The 20,092-nt window shown below is 39.8% G+C and overlaps 1 protein-coding gene across 2 annotated transcripts in view; it reads left to right on the forward strand.

Moving 5' to 3' along the window:
- nbas (NBAS subunit of NRZ tethering complex) overlaps nt 1-20,092 on the forward strand; it is a 212,344-nt gene that overhangs the window by 132,107 nt on the left and 60,145 nt on the right. For both annotated transcript variants that reach the window (XM_052024299.1, XM_052024300.1), the window contains exons 43-46: nt 4,012-4,262; nt 6,261-6,595; nt 14,486-14,704; nt 18,966-19,168. In XM_052024299.1, coding sequence (XP_051880259.1) covers nt 4,012-4,262; nt 6,261-6,595; nt 14,486-14,704; nt 18,966-19,168 — 1,008 coding nt within the window. The remainder of the gene's footprint in view (nt 1-4,011; nt 4,263-6,260; nt 6,596-14,485; nt 14,705-18,965; nt 19,169-20,092) is intronic.

Here is a 20,092-nt window from a genome sequence, read left to right on the forward strand (position 1 = left end):
AAGAAGAAAAACACAGACAGCAGGCTGAGTCATCCCCTTGACTCAGTACTGATTCAAGTACATGAAGCAACTTGAATATTTCTGGAAGATTCAGTTATTTTCCATAAGAATTCAAAGGTAATTTTTAAAGCTAAAACAAAAATAAATTAAGAAGTTGAATATGTTTTAAAGGCACTTTAGGATGGGGAGGGAACTAAACCATTTCTAAACACTCCTCAACCTCTAAGTGGAGACACAAGAGACTATAGATGCTGGAAATCTGGAGCAACACACAAAGGACTAGAAGGAACTCAATGGGTCAGGCAGCATCTATGGAGGGAAATGAACAGTCAATGTCACCTATCGCCTGCCAGCTCTTGCTCCACCCCTTCTCCTCCACCTTTTTATACTGGCTGTCTCCCCTCTTTTCAGTCCTGATGAAGAGCCTCGACCTGAAACTTTGACTGTTCATTTCCCTCTGTAGATACTGCCTGACTCACTGAGTTCCTCCAGCTCCTTTGTGTGTTGCTTAACCTCTTTAAACAATTCTAATACTTTTAAACATTTCAACAATATAAGTTAGGAATCCACTTGAAATTTTAAAAGAAAATGCAGATACTGGAAATCTGAAATTAAAAAGAGAAAATGCTGGAAAATTCAGCAGGTTCTGACAAAGGGTCCTTGACCTGAAACATTAACTCTGTCCACTGAACTCTCTTCTCTTTTCCACAGATGTTGTCTGAACTTCTGAGTATTTTCAGGATTTTTTGTGCACGAAAAGCAATAGAAATTGTTTTTAAAGGATTAAAAAGTGTACTTTCGCACTAAGGATCTATGTGAGAGGCTTTTTGTATTAACCCCTAATTGAGGATTTGGTGGCTATTTCCTTCAATTCAAGCTGAGAAGAAATGACCTCTCAGTTGGCACAAGATTCCTTTGCTGTGAAACATGAGGGATTTCCCCTTCCCCCCACCCCCCCCCCCCAAATTCTTTGAACCACTTTCGCCCCTCTGTGCATCCATACTGAACTCTAAGAAATTAAGTCCGAGAGTGAAGTCAGCCACCGAGCATAGAACCAAAGATTTCTGAACTCGCGTGTACTTCGTGAAAATACAAAAGTTTTTGCCAACATATTCAAGCTATTGTTGGTGAACGCTGTTTTGCCATGATTTTCCCACATAACCCAGCTTAATCTGTGTTACGGTAACTTTTCAAAATTGTATTTTTCTATTATTGCAGGGATCTTAAACAATATGAGATATTAAAAGTTAGAGAAATTGTTATTTGTCATTTTGTATCAGCTAGCCTTGAGCATTTGCTGCTCAAGCTGCAAGCTGCTACACCATACCTAATATGTAGAATTACAGTGTAGAAAAAAAATCCTTTTCATCCAAACCACCTTAATCTAATAGAGAGACAAAAATTTATATTACATATCTAGATTCTAATGACATTCTGTCCCAATGAAGTCTTTTTCCATTAAATATGGATGTTATCAAAGAACAGAAATTACAATTGATTTGCTTTCATTGGTTTGAAAATTTATTTGGAGTTGTACAGATGAGAAAATTGAGTTTACAGATGTGTATCACTGCTCATTGAAAAAGATTGTAATGATTAGGGAAAATAAAAGAGTCTTTAAGTCACATTGATGGGAAAAATCAACACTGGCTTCTGGTCTCTGAGATGGAAAGTCTCAGCCAGGGTCATGGTAAGTGTGTTGTGAATGGCAGTAAACTGTGGACAAAGTTTCCACTCCTGAAGCTGTGCCCAGGTCGAGACTGAGTCAACTTAAAGTCCATTTGTGGTCCTCTATAAATCAAGTATCATATAGATTTTCACTGCATATGAATCAAGGCCACTTGAGTAAAGCAGCAGAGGATGATTGGTGCTCTTAGAACTGGGTAGTAGGACAGATCTTCATTGGGGTCAGTGAAGGGAGAGGAGGGGAAAAAGAAATCCCTTCAATGACAACAGATGTTAAATGTGTTTTTAGATTTGATTATTCCTTTTGTTTAGCAATTTTATAGAAATAATTCCACCATGTGAGTTTTCTAAGTTGAAGAAAGACCTGATCTCAAAATCAGAATTAGCACCATGAAGCAAAGTTTACCTTCAATTGTGAAGCAAACAAATCACATTGAGTGGTATTTGTTCATTGCTGAGCTAGATGATATACTGTGTTTTTTTTCTGATTCTGCTCATCTGTTCTAGATAGCAAGTGCATTGTTTTTCTTTTTTTGCATTGTAGATGCTGTGGGTAATTGCAGTCTCATTTCAATCTTCAAATAAATCTTAAATACATAACATTTGTTGTAATGCAAAGTTTTTACATCTTTTGATATACTTGAGGATAATTTGATTTCAAGCAATTTAGTTCTTTAACCACCCCCCCCCCCCACCCTTTAAGAGACATTTTTAACTCTTACACAAGGTTTGTGTCAATCACACAAGGTACAGCAAGTTTATTGTTTTGTTTTACAAAATAAATCCAACTTGCAGACTCACTGTGAGACCTGAGCAGTATGTATTCATGGTCACCTATTAATCACTTTAAAGTTTAATAAGTAATTGAGAAATCTTTCATTTCTTCACTTTATAACTCTAAAACAGAGTGCACTACAAATGCAGGAAACTTAGTTTTGGACATCCTGCAAAATGTTCTTCTCCCGATTTGACCAAGGCCAGATTGATGGGGAATTTTAAATGTCTTTCAACATATTTTGAACACAGGAACACCATTCTATTAAGTTAGTATCAAAATTATGTACAAAAGGGGAAAAATACTACTGGAATGCAAAACTATCTTGTGGAGTTTCTTAATGAGTGGGATGTGGGATTAATCTAAACTCCATTGTTGCTGGTATGAGCACAATGGGCCAAATGGCCACCGTCTGTGCCATAAACTTCTATGAGACTCTGAGTAACAAACCCCTGACCCTGTTGTAATGTGATATGACCATCCTCGCTCTAAGATCCAAGAGCATATTTTGCTTTGTACAGATAAGATAAAATTGTACCTGCTTCCCCAAGAGTCTTACCACAACTATGAAGCCAGGCCTTTTTTTTTGGCAATCATAAGGGATTCATGCTACAAAGCTTCAGAAGCTCACAGAAAGGCTAAAAGTGATTGCGAGCAAGGCCCTGAATGAGATGGACTTTTAAGCTTGATTTACTGACAAACAAGCTTTCCTTCAGGACAGAGGAAGACTTAACCTTAGAAATTATCAGTGTGACAGGTTGACAAATAAGGCTTCAGGGAACAAAGAAACTGCAGGCTTCACTTCCCAGAAGAGACTTGTGCTAAAAATGTCCACATGAAGCATTTTCTTGTAGGAGTTGTAGAGCTATCAGGAGCAAGAATTGGCTGATTCTGTTTTTTTTTGTAGAATCCATGGAGAATTATAACATCTTACTGTTAGCCTGACTGACAACAGCAAACTCAGCTTAGACCAGGGAACAAAACCTCTGATCTTTAAGGCTCAATATGTGCGTTGTGAAGCTTTTACCCAAAATGTAATTGGGGAGAAATGAATGCAATAATTCAATGAAATGAGTATTGTGTCAAGATTAGGAGATAACTCAGAGTGACTGTTGAAAGGATTAATTTCCAGTAAATTATGCTAACTTTAGAATGGTGATTTAACTACCATTATTGAAGAACTGGTTTATCACTTGGAGATGAATGATTTATTGCATTATGGCTCATCCTCTCCATGCAGCAGATGGTCATAAAAAAAAACAAGCAACAGAAAAATATGAGAGGAATTAACAATAACCTCCATTGTAAGTATCAGCAGCGCAGCAGTTAAAATATTTGCTCACAAAAACATGATTCCAAATTGGACTCACAGTACTGGTAGGCATGCAATTTGCGAGACTGCACTTGTGGCATGGTTTTGTTAGCTCTCAGCTTGGCTAGTGGTGGGACACTTCCTGATGTCTCCACCTTGATTACTTTACATTTTCAATTGCAAAATCTAATCACCTGAAGCCTACGTAGAATTTCAAACCTTTTGTTTTTAATTTCAGGCTTTCAACAACAGAAATTGAAAGTCGAGTCCAGACTCTTAACCTTTTCGATGTACTGAAAAGCAACCCAGAAGCATTTCATGAGCACATGACAAAATATGTTTACCCAGGGGTTGATGGTATGGATCACATCCGATTGCTTTATTATTTCACTCTACTGGAAAGCTGTGGCTGTGCTGAATTTGTGAAACAACCCATCAAACCAGACACTCATATAAAGTTGCTGAAAAAACTCAAGGTCATTGCTCCAGGTAGGAGTACTCAGCTCTTGAAAGGTTCATTTATTTATCTATATTATGTAATCGCAGGGCTTTTGATAGATGGGTTGTATGTATTATTAAGAGGCTCAAGCTTGATCTTATGGGAAACATTCCGTGAGTGATGTGAACATTGAGACGATGTCTGTTTCTTTCCAGATTTAAATTATTATAATTGACAGGGTAGAAGAACAGAAAAGGATAATGGAACAGGAGTTAAATTGTAAAAAATCAGTTAATTAAAATACTCTTAAGTTACATGTTCTGGGTTTTTCTGTATTTCAGATTCAGCATGTTGTAACAGAGCAGAAAATGAAGGACCTTCCTGACACACATCACATCCTTGCTCATTGTTTGATCTTCTATTTGTTTTTCTGCAGTAGTATTATCCAGTATTTCAAGGGTTTTTGCTTTTTTGTCGTCCTAGTTTTCCTACCGTTTTCTAACCCTCTTCAAGCTCTTTCCAAACAATCCAACTCCTTAATATTATACCTGAAAATAAGAGGCTGCATTTTAGTATGCTTTTAAACTCTATTTGGTATTCTCACAGATTAAAACAGTATCATTGCAAAATGAAAATATTTATGAGAAAAAAAACTCATTAATAAAATTTGAAACTATTATAGCTTGTCTGAAATCTGTACTAGTCATATAATGGTCATTTAACAAAATACAATTGTCAGAGAATAATTATGTTTAATAATTTCAAACCTGTGCCAAATGAAAATAGGTGCATGAAATCTCAGGTATTCCTGTAACTTGCACCATTGTAATGACACAATTATTATTAGAACCTTTAAATAGAGCCAAAGAAAGTAAACAATTAAGGGATGAATGAGGTGCTGATAATTATCAAAACTACATTCCCACTAAATTTAATGGCAATGACAATTTTCCTCCATTAAAGGCAATTTTCATGTTGCTACCACTTAAACCAAAATGATAGTATTGGTGGGTTAGCAGTGAATACTTTGCAACTGAACTGTCAGGTTTAAACTCCAAGTTAAAAAAGTATTATTAATACAAAGAGTAAACATCCAGGATCTTTGAGTGTCCAGTTCTTGCCCTGGGATTTCCAGTTGTAATAAAGCTGTGCCAAATGCCTGGAGTCCATTCAGCTTATGAAAATGCTTTTAGAAATTAAATGACAAATGTACTTCCCACATTGCATTTAAATCATTAACACAATAAACATTTTGCCCTCCACTAGAAATGGTGTTTCACAGGGATTGGTGCTGGGCCACTGATAGCAATTTATGTAAATGATTTAGGGTCTGGAAGTGGAACACCCATTTTAGAACTTGTGTATCATGTCAAATTAGACAGAGTGGTTATTACTGAAAAGCATTATGCCAAAATGCAAGAAAGGACATTTTTTTATATTTAGATAAGAGTGAGGTGCAATACTTCATATAAAAAAAGAATAAGTTTCTTGTAAAGCAAGGTATTGACAGTAGAGTAAGAAAGAGAACTAAGGGTATACATTTGGAAATTGTTAAATAGTGAAGATTAAGAAGGCCATTAAAAGCAAACAATGTCACAAAAAAAATTGGGAATGTTTATACCTTTTTAGATCACACTTAATGGAATACCACATAACATAATTCTGGTCTTTATTTTATATTAAAAGTCAAACAGCCACTGGCAATATGGAACAAGGAGTTAAAAAATAACGACCTTGGGAGATTTTAATCATCAGGAAAGACTGAAAAGGCAGGGGTCCACCTCTGGAACACAGAAGGCGGTAGACTGACTTAGAAGAGATGCTAAAAATCTGTGTTGTACATTACTTCTGTTGCATTGTTAGGAAACTGAAAACTAAGTGGAATACCACAAATTCAGGTTATCCTGAATAAAATCTGCATGTTTGTAGATGACTAAAACAAAATATTGTTTTTGAATATGTCTCACTTTTGTTAATAGGTTCAGGTGATATGTTTCTAGTTTTTGTTTCTTTTGTATACTGACTTTGTTTTCTGTTTTCTTTATTAGACCTTAATTATAAGAAGCTGACAGATGGAAATGTTGATCCTTTGGAATCACTAGAACCAGTTCTTACTAGCCACAATGTCTTATCAGTTTCCAAACTAGCATCCAAAATTCCTGGGAAAGATGGCACAATGCTTTCTCCAAACCTCATCTATGCTACCTGGCTTCATAAACTTTTTTGGATTGGAGATTGCCAGCTTATTAAAACACCACCACAGACATTAACTGAATGGCTGCATGCATATGATACATGTGCAAAATATTTCGACAGGCTTTCCCCTACGAATATTATTGGATTTGTAGATGACATCACCTTCTCTGCTAATGCTGTGAACAAGGTACCAGAAATAAGCTTTTATTTTTTGGGTGCATGAGGGGGAAGGGAACCAAATTTACTTGAAACTAAAGTTGAATTTGATAGTTTTGGCAAAATATGCCACTCAAACGATGGCTGAAGTAATAGAACTTATGTACAGTTCTAAACTCTACACAGTATAATAACAATCCAAGATATATCTTGCCAGAAACGAATTTGTTATTGCACTACCATTTAGTTTCAGCTTTGTGTTGACCTGCAACCATGTTAAGAATTCTACTCATCCCTATCCACCTTGAACATTATTGTAACATTCACTACCCTGCTGTTATTTGGAACAATTCTGTTCTCTGATCTTTGGAAAATTAATTTTTAACTATTTAAGCATTATATGGTGAGCAAATAAACATTTGAGCATAAGGTGAAAGCACAAATATCAAATATTTTAAGTGATTTTAAAGACCATGTCTTGATAAATATGTGCCCAGAAACTAAATTGCATCTGCTTTTTCTTTCACTATTATGCAATTAAAAACAATTTTTTTTCCAGATTGAGTCATGGTAAGTGACTATTTCCAGGCTGTTTAGGATCACTCTGAAAATTACATTGAGCATTTCCTGTGCTCATGGAAATCACTGATTTCCATATCAGAAGCAAATAGGATATGTTCCCCGAGCAATGCTTGAGAACATTGGGGCAAATGAATTACATGCCATCACTCTTGGAGCCACCCCCACCGATCTATGGCCAGCAAACTATCCCTCCTTACAATCTCTACCGTCTTACCTCCCTCTACCCCGCATTGAAAATTCTGGTCCATGATCCTTGCTGCCATCTAAACCGATTAGTTAAACGCTGGTCCCAATCTTCAATTTCCTTTTCCTTTTTCCCTCTTCTACTACAACCCCTGACCCCTGCTACCTTCGAAGAGGGCTGATCATGATCTTTTTTTTTATTATTTTCTTGCCTCTCCAATAACAGTTGTGCCAAATATGCACACATACACTTATTTGAACCTGTCAAGTAATCAATGCCATTCTGAGGATACCCAGATTTTCCCTTTGGAAAAGAAAAGCTGTGGGATTTAGTACAAATATATAGAGCTGGAGCACGTGAGTGCCACTCGTAAGCTTCTCACCTAGAAATAGTGACAACATTGTGCACTTCTACATGGTGCAAAGACTTGCCAACCACATCATACTTCTGACAATTTAGTAGTGTCTCTCTCCAGCAAATTCTGTGCTGTTCTCGTTTCATCATTGAGCACAGGAGGTCGTGTGTCCAACAATGATGCCAGCATTAAAGGCACACCCCCCTCAAAAAAAACTTTTCTCAAATAGACAAGCAATGCTGGCAACCAAATTTCCTTTATTAAAGCAAGTGAGAATAAAAATTTTATTACTGCGACATTACATATTTTTTATAAACAGCAAAATGTTTTATAAACCACATTATGAATCTTAGTGCAGAGAATGCAACTCTGCTGTGTTAAAGCCAATAACATAATGTGATTATAATCTGATGTTTCAAGTACAATCTAATCTTTTTTAATATGATGTACAGTGTTGTTTCAGCAAAGGTATCAATTGTGGCTCCTGATATGTTGATAACATTAATGTATTCAATATTTACTGGAAATGGGCAGTTTGATTTTGCTTGGAATGTGTCAACCATTCATTTCTGTGTCTACTGCCAGTATTTGTTGATTTAAAAATCCCTAGCAGGATATTACTGCACAATTAATCCCACAATCAAACAGCTAATTGAGTGGCAGCACAGATAGTGGAGCTACTGCCCCTCAGCTTCAGCAATCCAGGTTCAATCCTGACCTCCGGTGCAGTGTGTGTGGAGTTTGCATGTTCTCCCTGCGACCACATGGGTTTCCTCTGCATGCTTCAGTTCCCTCCCATGTCCCAAAGATGTGCGGGTTAGTGGGTTAATTGGCCGTGGTAAATTGTCCCTAGTGGGTAAGTTAGGTGTAGACTCTGGGAGCCGTTGGTAGAAATGTGGAGTGCATAAAATGAGGTTAGCGCAGGATTATTGCTTTATGGTCAGCATGGACTCAGTGGGCTGGAGGACCTGTTTCCATGTTCTATGACTCTATGACTAAGCAGAGCAAACACATCCTGCAGGCCAATAAAACTACTATTGTTATTTTCAGCACAGGTATTGGGTGATAGATGAACTTCTGTATACTTTGTCTCAGCTTTTTGTGAGAGATGAGATGAGTGCTGCTCAGAGCTGTAGTGGTAGTGGGGATCTAAAGAGCTGTGGGAAAGATTGCTACTCACCTTTCCATCAGAGTTATTGACTCGTCAGCTGCACATAAGTAGATCAAATAGGAAGTAGTTTTTCCGTTCATCACTCTGCTGTAAATAAATAACAGGTTTCTCAAGCTGTGGCTGTAGTTTACTCAGTACACCACCTCCCCCAGTTCATACCTGGGGTTTTACTCAGCCTGACTCCAACCAGCCTTCATTTGTCCCAACGACTCCTGATCTCTTCTCTGAATCCTCCATCCTGCTGTAATTGCTCTATGATCCCCTTTGCGCCCTCTCCCATTCTCTCAGTAAATAGAACATTTCTCTGGTTATAAAGTATGCCTTTGCAACAAATTTCATTAAATTGGATTTCTTGAGTGGACATATTTAATGAACACATCCAGTTTTACCTCCACTTAAGCAGACAGAAATCCAGGCAAACGCCTAGTCTGGTTTTCCTCTATTTGCTCCATTGGCTGAAACAGCAAAGCAGCCTGTTACCAGAAAATCTGTGTTTGAAATGGACAGTCCATAAAGTACATCTGAGCTGAAAACTTCCTACCTAGCTGTCTTCTCACTTTGGAGAGCTGCATGATGCATACTAAGAGACTTAGGAAGCTAATTGATTTTATTCAGGGAAACTTAATCTCCTGCATGAAAGTATTTCTCTCTGTCTTGGAAAGTGATTGGGTTATGAAAGCAAGATTTTTAAAAAAACAGCAAAAAAACTACTTGATGCAGATCTTTGTACTTAGTGCATCTTGTAGATAAGACTTGCATGGAACGAGACACCAGGCACGTGGACTTCACTCAAGCTAGGGAAGAAGTGTTGCTTGTATCCCTAAAGGCAATGACGTACACCAGCTCTACTTTGCAGAATTTGGTGGATGTCTATGGGCAGGCTATATTCAAAGGCTGATATACCCACAGATGGAAAGCCTGCATGAATTACCTGGAGACATGAGCTCATTTTTTCCCTTATGAAAGTAGTGACCAGCTCAAGATCAACATTTGCCAACCCAACCATGGGTGTAGTGACTGGTGGCAGAGGTTACAATTTCCAGTGCAACGAAGGCAGAAGCCACTCGAGATATGAGTGACGCAGTGAAAATTCTGACATCTGAGGTCCAAGCTCAGTTTGTTGCCGTTGTGTCTCTGGATTCCACTGTTGTTGAGGGCTCTGTGAACGCCATGGTACTCTCTCAATCTGACCTTCAGGAGGTTAGATGATGCCCACCACTGGGGAGTGGCAATGGTTCTTTGGAGCATAGGTCGGCTGAGAGTGCACATAATCCCTCCATTGTAAGAGCGATTCAGTGAAGCTCTGACTTCTGTGTGAGTTCCGCTTGTTGCCATCTAAGCTTGGACTGCTGCCATCATGGCACTAGATTCTGCTCTTGGCAGGGCTTTAAGAGTGTCATGTCCTCCAGCAATTTGTCCTGCAGCAGATTGCTTGGCTGGCTCAGACCCTATCCTGGGAGAGGGGTATTGGCTCTGTATAATACAAAACAGCTGTCGTCTCACAGATGACAAGGTTTGTACTTCCAGCATTCCAACAGTGTCCTCACAGTTCCCTGTCAGACAGCCAGCACAGATTGCTGCCCCTTGTGGTGAGATTATAGGCATTCGGTCCAGATCTGCATGTGGTTGTCTTGAACAGCAATCAAAATGTTCCATTGCTCCATGTGAACCACCATCCACCAGGAGAAACCTAGAAATAATAGGATAGGCTTATGGAGCACAGGCAGCATAAGGATACACATGGTTTTGGCCAGGATTGTATGCATAAAATGTTTGGTATGCTAATTTGCTTGATTCTGCCTCCTATGATTTTATGCAGAAGATTACATTAGGATGATCAGTTAACAGAGGGCTGACATTCTATGAATTGTTTCACAGTGATGATATCCTAGGTTTTGTTTTATTAGTTATTGCATGTGGGTGATGTGTGTTACAGGAAGGTCAACATTTGTGCTTATCCCCATTTCCAATTAAGGCTGATGAGTAGCTACCAACCTGACTTGCTGTAATGTTTGCATTAAGGGAACTCTGCCTTTAAGGAAGAAATGAAATGAATGAGCATATAAGAAAGGAGAAGTAGATTTCCAACTGAGGATGATGTGTGGTCTGGATTCCACCTTGCATTTGTTGTGAAGCCCAAGCATCACTTATCTTTGTCATTCCAGATGCTACAGGTCTAGATTTCTCCCAGCGATCATCAAGAAGCCTACGTGAGTTATTGCCATAAAGTTGGAAAATAATCCAGGAATAGCATCAACTTGGAAAAGCAGCACGTTAGAATGGTTATTGGGGTGGCCCTGAAATGAGCTGTTGTGTGCTGTTTGAAGTAGCTATACTTAAGTAGACAATAGAAAGGATTCTTCGGTCTGGTTGGAGCCGAAGGTAACTCTCGCAACCTTAGTGTGTGTTTTGCAAATAGCAGAAAAGCTGTGCTGAGTCAAGTGTTGAGTTCCTCACTGTGCTAAGTGTAGACTCTGACGTGCCCTTGCAGCTGCAATAATTATAAACCAGATTTGTATCATTTTCTGCTCTATGGTATTACCCAAATGGTAATGCCATCAAAAGACATAGAGGTTTTCACAATGGTAGTGCAAAGCTAACTTGCCCATTATCAACCCTCAAAGTGCTGGGGGAACTCGGTGGGTCAGGCAGCATCTATGGAGGGAAATGGACTGTTGATGTTTCAGGTCAAGACCCTTCATCTGGACTGGCCAGTGTGTAGCTCCAGATTCTAGCATCCGCAGTCTCTTGTATCTCCATTCTCCTGCTGATTTTGGGCACGGATTACCTGTCTGCCAATTTCCTAAACTGTTAGAATGGGATCCTCCTGAATTTAAGGGTAAAAAAGCAGCCTCTGATGGTGCATCCAGAGAGGAACTCTATTTGTCATCTCCAAAGATCTTCTTCCTCCCACAGCTCTTTCTGAAGGAAGAATGGTATCAAGTGTAAAGGAAAGGCATGTACTGATGCAAAGATTACAAGTAGGTCAAAGGGCTGGGAAATCATGAGAAACTAGCAGAGGATGACTAAGAAAATTTATAAAGAGTGAGAAGATAGAGTATGAGAGTAAACTAGTAAATAATATAAAATAGTAATTAAAAGCTTTTCTGAAGTTATGTAGAAAGAGGGTAGCTAAATAAAAGATAAGACAATTAAGCATTGTCCACATGGTTTTATGAAAGAGAAGTCATGTTAGCTAGAGGTCTTCAAGGTAGTAACAGAGAGGGTGGATAAATGGGAAACAGTAGACTATAGTGTACTGGAATTTCCAGAAGACATTCAATATGATGTCACATAAACGGTTACTGCACAAGGTAACAGTATAAGGGATTGGCTTGGTGAGGGGTGTGGCTAACTGATAGAAAACAGGGAGTCAGGATAAATGGGTCATTTTCAGTTGATATTCAGTAACTAGTGGGATCCCAAAGTGATCAGAGCTGGGGCCTCAACTATTTATCATCTGTATTAATGAAGTGCACAAGCTGAAAAACAGCACTTCCTGTTACAGCCTTTGGAACTTAATATTGAACTTAACAGTTTCTGGTAACCTCAACCCCATCCCCTTTATCTCCTGCCACTTATCTAGCTGTACCTTTGTTTTGTTTTTCTTTTCTGTGTCCATCTGCAGGTTTTATAAGCAATTTATTATCTTGACAGCTTTGGTCTGCACTCTATTAGAGACATTCCTTCTTTTCTCTCCCCCTCTCTTGAATTTAAAACACATTTGTCTACTCATTTTTACAATTGTGATGAAGAATCCTTCTTCCAAAGCTTCAACTCTGTTTCTCTTCCCACTGATGATGCCTGACTGGCTGAAGGATTCAAGGAGTATGAGGAGGGATGGGGAAGTGATAACGAGGCCAAGATTGGATAAGATATGATCTAACTGAGTGACAGAGCAAGCTGAAGCAGTCAACTGGCCTTGTCTTACTCCCACTTGATTGCCAGATTTTGCTGTACGCAGAATATGACAATAAAGCACCACTCTCTGCAACATGTTGTGCAGTGTTCCTTGAGCAGTCTGAAGAGCTGAATCTTGAAATGCTTTATCACTTTCCATCATGTGGCTGTAGCTGTAATTGCTTTCACCTATTCTGGTGCAATGAGCCAGGAATGGAGGGATTGGTGTTTGTCTCCCAATATAGCAGGCTCTGTAGATTTCCACAGAATTAAAACATTGTACAGTTTCCTGGATGGATAGCATTGACTATGAAGATTTTATTTGTCATCACACACAATCGAAACGTTCAGAGCTGCTGGCCTTTGCAGTTCATGAAGAGCATTGGATTCACCTGGACCATAAGTCCCAAATGGATTCAGTCTCTCATTCCCTGAATATTCAGGTAGCGTGTAGTCTGGGCAAGTTCACAGCCCGGAACATTTGCTGCTTTCCACTTGAAGAGAAGAAGATAATCTCCTCTTTCCTTCATTAAGGAGCATTTATGTAATACCTTGTGTAGCTGTGTGCTACCAAGTAATAGATGTCACCCACCTAGAATTATCCAGGGACTAAGAAGTTCAGGGTTAATAATGACTTCTTCCTCCAGATAGACGAGTGCTAGCATAGAAGGGAGTCAGAAGTCCTTATTGACAAATCTCAAAGATCACTTGCTTTGGAATCTTTGCTTCAGATTGCAAAGCTGTTTCAATAAATTCTTGGGGTATGGACCTTCCCAGCCTCTCCAAGAAAGACCTTTCCTCTAGCTTCTCCCTTCCCGTTCTTTGTTATGCTGGAGAAGGCCACAAATTTACAAAAGGGGACTTTCATCTTGGGTTTCAGCATAATTGCTACAAGATGTCCAGCAACAATCTTCAGAACACCAATAACACTTTGCTCCAACCGATGGTTACAAAAAAAGCTTTGTGTCGAATTACACTTGCAAGTAATTGATGATTCCATTACATAGCGCAGGTGCAGGCACTTATCCCTGATGTTCAGACCTCTTTTCCTGTGAGTGGGCCACACTGAGTGCTAATTGCATGTACATGAATCAGTCTCATAGAGAGGTGCCAGTGGGGCGTAGCAAGTGAATTGACTTCACCCTGTGTGTTCTGTGCTCTTTGTGCAAGTCTGTTTTGGGGCACAGCAGTATACAATTGAAAGCCACGTTTTAACCTATTCATTTGTTAGATCCCTATCATCTTTCACAATAAACCACACAAGTGAACTTCGATTCTGTGCCACTTAATAAAATTATGATATATTCTCTGATAGATTAAAGGTGTATCTCAAATAATGTCTCCACTGAATGTACATTAATAGCTTGGATCTTTTTTTACATTAAATAAATTCCAAACAAGAAACTAAAGTTGCATATTGTGTTCTGCAGAAATATACCAAGGCACTGAAATAAATATAAGTAGTTTCAAATGTATTTTATTCCCCCTGTTTTTATTATGAAATCTAAACATTAAAGGAAAACCCCAAATTAATTTGCCACAAACTTTTAACACAATAATTTGTATTCCAACTTGATGATGCATGTATTTTCTCAGCACTGAGAAAGAAAGCTTACATGCACCACTTTGCCATCAGCATTTTTTTATATGGAGAAAGTCCCCTTGCACTCCTTTGTTTTGATGCTCAATGCATCTTTAATATTAAGTCTTATCTGATTTTTTTTTTCAGCTGAATGTTGAAGCTAGGTTGGAGATTACTAAAAGAGCCATGAAAGCAATCAAACAGATCAGTGAGAAACGGCAGAAAAAGGCTTTGGAAGGCAGCATCCCACCTGCATTTAATTCCCAGGGCAGCAATGAAGAGGCTTTGACTCATCTACAGCAATCACTGGCTCATCTAGAAACGCTCTACCACAGCTTTGTACAGTCCCTGAAGGCCAGCAACCAGGTAAAGCTAATCTTGTCCTTCTCAACCAACTACACAATGTTCACCTTTCATAAAATATAATTTTCTGGCATCTACAAGGCAGAATCTCTAATCATTACTTTTTATGCTTAAAATAAAAGTTGATTAGACCCAACAGGCAAATGTCTTACTTTTTTTTTAAACAGCAGTAGTTTTACTTTCTGTATAGCCATAACATGAGACTTGTGAAGTGGTTTCCTTCATTTCCTTTCTCTCCATTTTCACGTCAAACAAATTCCCATTAGCTATAATTTATTTCCTTATTGGTTTGATGTCCTGTTCTCTTAATGATGCTGTTGGTAATGAATCTGTGATTATATTCAACATTATCCTTTTCCTGATAACAAATCTGAGTTCAATATTCTTTTCCTTCAGTAAGTTGCCCAGTTCATGCTTTTGATGAGCTTCACTGCAATAAAAATTAAGAAAACTAGTGTGCAGTTTCTACTTATCCAATAATTGATTTGGTGCCTCATTGCTCTTTTCATTCAGCAACTGTCATTATGCTTTATGGTCAAAACAATATCTTTGCATGCAGACGGTGCACATGTATGCAATTAGCCACTCTCATTTGTGCTGAAGGTGGTGATTGATGTAGTGTGCCTCTACTTGTCAAATCATCTAGCAGATTTCATTGTTGCTTAGAGATGAATAAAAATTGCATTGCATTTATTTCATCGAGTACTTCTCCAGAGTTGGGATTAACCCCAAAGTCAACATAGCTTTATGGAAAGGAAATAATGTTTGCCAAATTTACCAAGAGTTCAGTGAAGATGTAATGAGCAAGGTGAATGAAGAAAATCCAATAGAATAGTTGTGTTTGGATTTCCAAAAGAAATTCGATAAACTGTCACATGGCTCAGAGTTGATGAGCTAGAGTCGCAGCTACAAACACTGCGCAGCATAAGGGAGGGCGAGAGTTATGTAGACACGGTCCATCAGGAGGCAGTCACCCCCCTTAGAGCAGGTACATCTGAGGTTCAGGATGCAGATAGAATGGTGACTGTCAGGGGAGGGAAGGGGAAGAAGAAGTCAGGCAGGCAGACAGAACAGGGAACCCCGGAGGCTGTTCCCCTCAGTAACAGGTTTTCCACCTTGGAGACTGTTGAGGGGGATGACCTGCAGGGGCCTAGCTGCAGTAACCAGGTCTCTGGCACTGGGACTGGTACTGCTGCTCAGAAGGGAAGGGTGGGAAAGAGACATGCGGTAGTGATAGGAGACTTGATAGTCAGGGAAACAGATAGGAGGTTCTGTGGCAGTGAGCATGAATCCCGGATGGTATGTTGCCTCCCAGGTGCCAGGGTCTGGGATGTCACTGATCGGGTCCACAGGATTCTTGAGCGGGAGGGAGAGCAGCCAGAAGTTGTGGTCCATGTTGGCACCAACGACATAGGTAGGAAGGGGGATGAGGTCCTGAAGAGCGAGTTCAGGGAGCTAGGCAGAAGACTGAGGAACAGGACCTCAAGGGTAGCAATCTCGGGATTGCTGCCGGTGCCACGCAATAATGAAGGCAGGAACAGGAGGAGGTGGCAGATAAATGCGTGGCTGAGAAGTTGGTGCAGGAGTGAGGGTTTTAGATTTCTGGATCATTGAGATCTCTTCTCGGGAAGGTGGGACCTGTACAGAGAGGACGGGTTACACCCGAACCAGAAGGGGGCCAATATCCTTGTAGCTAGGTTTGCTAGGGTGGTTCGGGAGGATTTAAACTAGTTTGTGAGGGGAAAGGGAACTGGAGGAGTAGGTCAGAGGAGGAAGGGGATGGGGAAAAGTTAGATCAAACAGGTAGAGAGGCTTTGGGGAAGGAGAAGCAGAATACAGGCTATAAAAGTAGTAAGGTAGATGGACTGAAGTGTGCTTGCTTAAATGCAAGAAGCGTCAGGAATAAGGGAGATGAACTGAGAGCTTGGATAAGTATGGGGGACTATGATATTGTGGCTATTACTGAGACATGGCTGACGTCACGGCAGGAGTGGATATTGAATATTCCTGGTTTTCGGTGTTTTAAGAGGGATAGGGAAGGGGGGGAGAAGAGGAGGAGGGGTGGCGATACTGGTCAGGGACACTGTTATGGCTGCAGAAAGGATGGATGTTGTAGAAGGATCATCTCTAGAGTCCGTATGGGTGGAAGTAAGGAACAAGAAAGGAGCAGTTACTCTACTAGGAGTATTCTATAGGCCCCCCGGTAGCAGTAGAGATATAGAGGAGCAGATTGGCAGGCAGTGTTTGGAGAGAAGCAAAAAGAACAGGGTTGTTATAATGGGAGACTTCAACTTCCCAAACATAGACTGGAACCTGCTTAGTGCCAAAGGTTTAGATGGGACGGAATTTGTTAAATGTGTCCAGGACGGATTCCTGACGCAGTATGTCGACAGGCTGACTAGAGGGAATGCCATGCTAGATCTAGTTTTAGGAAATGAACCGGGACAGGTGAAGGATCTATTGGTGGGTGAGCATTTGGGGGACAGTGACCATTGCTCCATAACCTTTAAAATTGTCATGGACAAGTGCAGAGAGGACAAGAAGATATTTAATTGGGGAAGGGCGAACTATGAGGCTATAAGGAGAGAAGTTGGGAGTGTAAATTGGGATGTCCTTTTTGAAGGGAAATATACCATGGAGATGTGATCGATGTTCAGGGATCTCTTGCAGGATGTTAGGGATAAATATGTCCCGGTGAGGCAGAGAAGGAATGGAAGGGTGAAGGAACCGTGGGTGACGAGAGAGGTGGAACGACTAGTTAGGGAGAAGAAGGTAGCATATATAAGGTATAAGCAGCAAGGTTCAGACAGGGCCAGTGAGGAATATAGAGTAGCGAGGAAGGAACTTAAGAAAGGGCTGAGGAGAGCTAGAAGGGGACATGAAAAGACGTTGGCTAGTAGGGTTAAGGAAAATCCCAAGGCCTTTTTCACGTACGTGAAGGGTAGGAGGATGGCAAGGTTAAAGGTAGGTCTGATTAAAGACAAAGGTGGGAGAATGTGCCTGGAGGCAGCGGAAGTGGGAGAAGTTCTCAATGAATACTTCTCTTCAGTATTCACCAAAGAGAGGGGTCTTGATGATGCAGAAGGGAGTGCTGGTAAGGGTAATGTTCTCGAGGTTGTAGATATCAAGAGGGGATGTGTTGAAGTTGTTAAATAATATCAAGACAGATAAATCTCCAGGGCCTGATGGGATATTCCCCAGGCTGCTTTGAGAGGCGAGGGAGGAGATTGTTGAACCGCTGGTAAGGATCTTTGAGTCCTCATTGTCCGTGGGGATGGTGCCGGAGGATTGGAGGGTGGCGAATGTTGTCCCCTTGTTTAAAAAAGATAGTAGGGATAGTCCAGGGAATTACAGACCAGTGAGTCTCACGTCTGTGGTGGGTAAGCTGTTAGAAAGGATTCTAAGGGATAGGATCTATGAACACCTAGAGAATCATGGACTGATTAGGGACAGCCAGCATGGATTTGTGAAGGGAAGATCTTGCGTCACAAGCCTGATAGAGTTCTTTGAGGAGGTGACGAGGAAGATTGATGAGGGTAGTGCGGTGGATGTGGTCTATATGGATTTTAGTAAGGCGTTTGATAAGGTTCCTCATGGTAGGCTTCTTCAGAAGGTCAGAGGCCAAGAAATCCAGGGAAGCTTGGCTGTGTGGATTAGGAATTGGCTTGCCTGTAGAAAGCAGAGGGTTGTGGTGGAGGGAGTGCCCTCGGATTGGAGGGCAGTGACTAGTGGTGTCCCGCAGGGATCGGTTCTGGGATCTCTACTACTTGTGATATTTATAGATGACTTAGATGAGGGGGTGGAAGGCTGGGTTAGTATTGAAAAAGGTTCCATGACAAGTTTTTGGAAATTGTGTGCAGGAACTGTTTTGATATCCTGTCCAACATTAAACCTGCAAGCACCAAAAATAAATCACCTGACTGTTATTTATTTAATTATTGTTTGTGGAATCTTGTTCTGAAGTATTGGCTTCTGAATTTCACTGTTACCAAAAAGCATTTTGTTGCTGAAATGAAATCATGAGAAGTATTTTTAGTGGTTAATTTGCAATGTGACACAAAATCTTTGCTGTTTGTCAGAAGGTTTCTCATGGTCAGGGGAATACGAAGAGAAAAGAATTGGTGAAAACTGGAAAAACAAAAATGTTGGATATGTAACAGATCCATCTGTTTCTGAGAAGATGTCTTAATGTTTTGGATGTAAACCATAAACTAGAACTGTTAAATTTATGGAACCCATGAAATCATTTTTTTCCCATTTCCAGAGCCTATTCCAAAAATACTATCATTTGTATGACCTTTCAAGGTCTGAGAGCACTAAGCTGCATGACCTGGCGGTTACTATGGTTCTCGATGGACAGTCCCTTGATATGATGCAGCAGTTGTTGCTGGTTGCTGTAGAAGCTCAAGATATATCACCTAAAGCTGTTGTACAAGATGCTGTGCAGAGGGTTATAAATCTGCTAAGGTAGGCTTGCAATCAAGTATACTTTCAGGTTCTGAAAATTTAATATTCCTGTGCTTTGGACCATTTTCCTGCTTTGACTCACTAACCCAGAACAATTTTGGTAATCTTTATCTGTACTGAACAATAGCACACTTGTATTAGAACGAATTAAGATGCAGAAGTTTTATTATTTTTTAAATCTTAATTTTGCTTTACTTCTCTATAATCTCTGTTATGCCGTTTCATGTTGTTGATCCTTTGGCTTGTTGAATTCTTCTGGGCATTTTCATACCCTGTGATTGGTGCTTGTAGAAGAAACCCTAAGATTAAGCTGGAACACACATCATTCAATTTTACTGTCAGAATTTGTTGTTTTAAATAAAGTCAATTCAACAAGCTCTTAGTAAAATTGTACTAAGATCATTATTTGTGATGCCTGCTTCTGATTACAAATTTGCTTTTAAATTTATTGGAAGAGTTGCTGAAGGCATAAACATTTGGGGTTGGAAACAATAAGTATGAACTAATAATGCAAGGAGTACTCCATTTGCAGATGGTACACCGTATGAGCAATATATGAATTGATTTGTAATTTCAGTTTTTAAATTATGGTTTTGACCTCCCGATACTTCCAACTTCGAATAAGCTTGCTTATTTTAAATATGCGATTTAAGAGACATTTCATCTATGCTGAAATTTGAAAGAGTAATTGAAAGTTTCATTTTGAGCAGCTAGCTCTACTTTTTTATTCCTTTCTGGGATCTGGGTGACATTAATAGGGTTGGCAGTAAATGCTGGCCTTAATTGCCCATGGGGAAGAAGTGGTGATGGATTGCTTCTTTCGACTGTTGCAGTAATCTTGCCAAGATACTCCAATAATCCTGTTGTGAAGGGAGTTCCAGGATTCAGACCCAGTGATAATGAAGAAGTAATGATATATTTCCA

Source organism: Pristis pectinata, chromosome 10, assembly GCF_009764475.1.
Source record: "Pristis pectinata isolate sPriPec2 chromosome 10, sPriPec2.1.pri, whole genome shotgun sequence".
NCBI lineage: Eukaryota > Metazoa > Chordata > Chondrichthyes > Rhinopristiformes > Pristidae > Pristis > Pristis pectinata.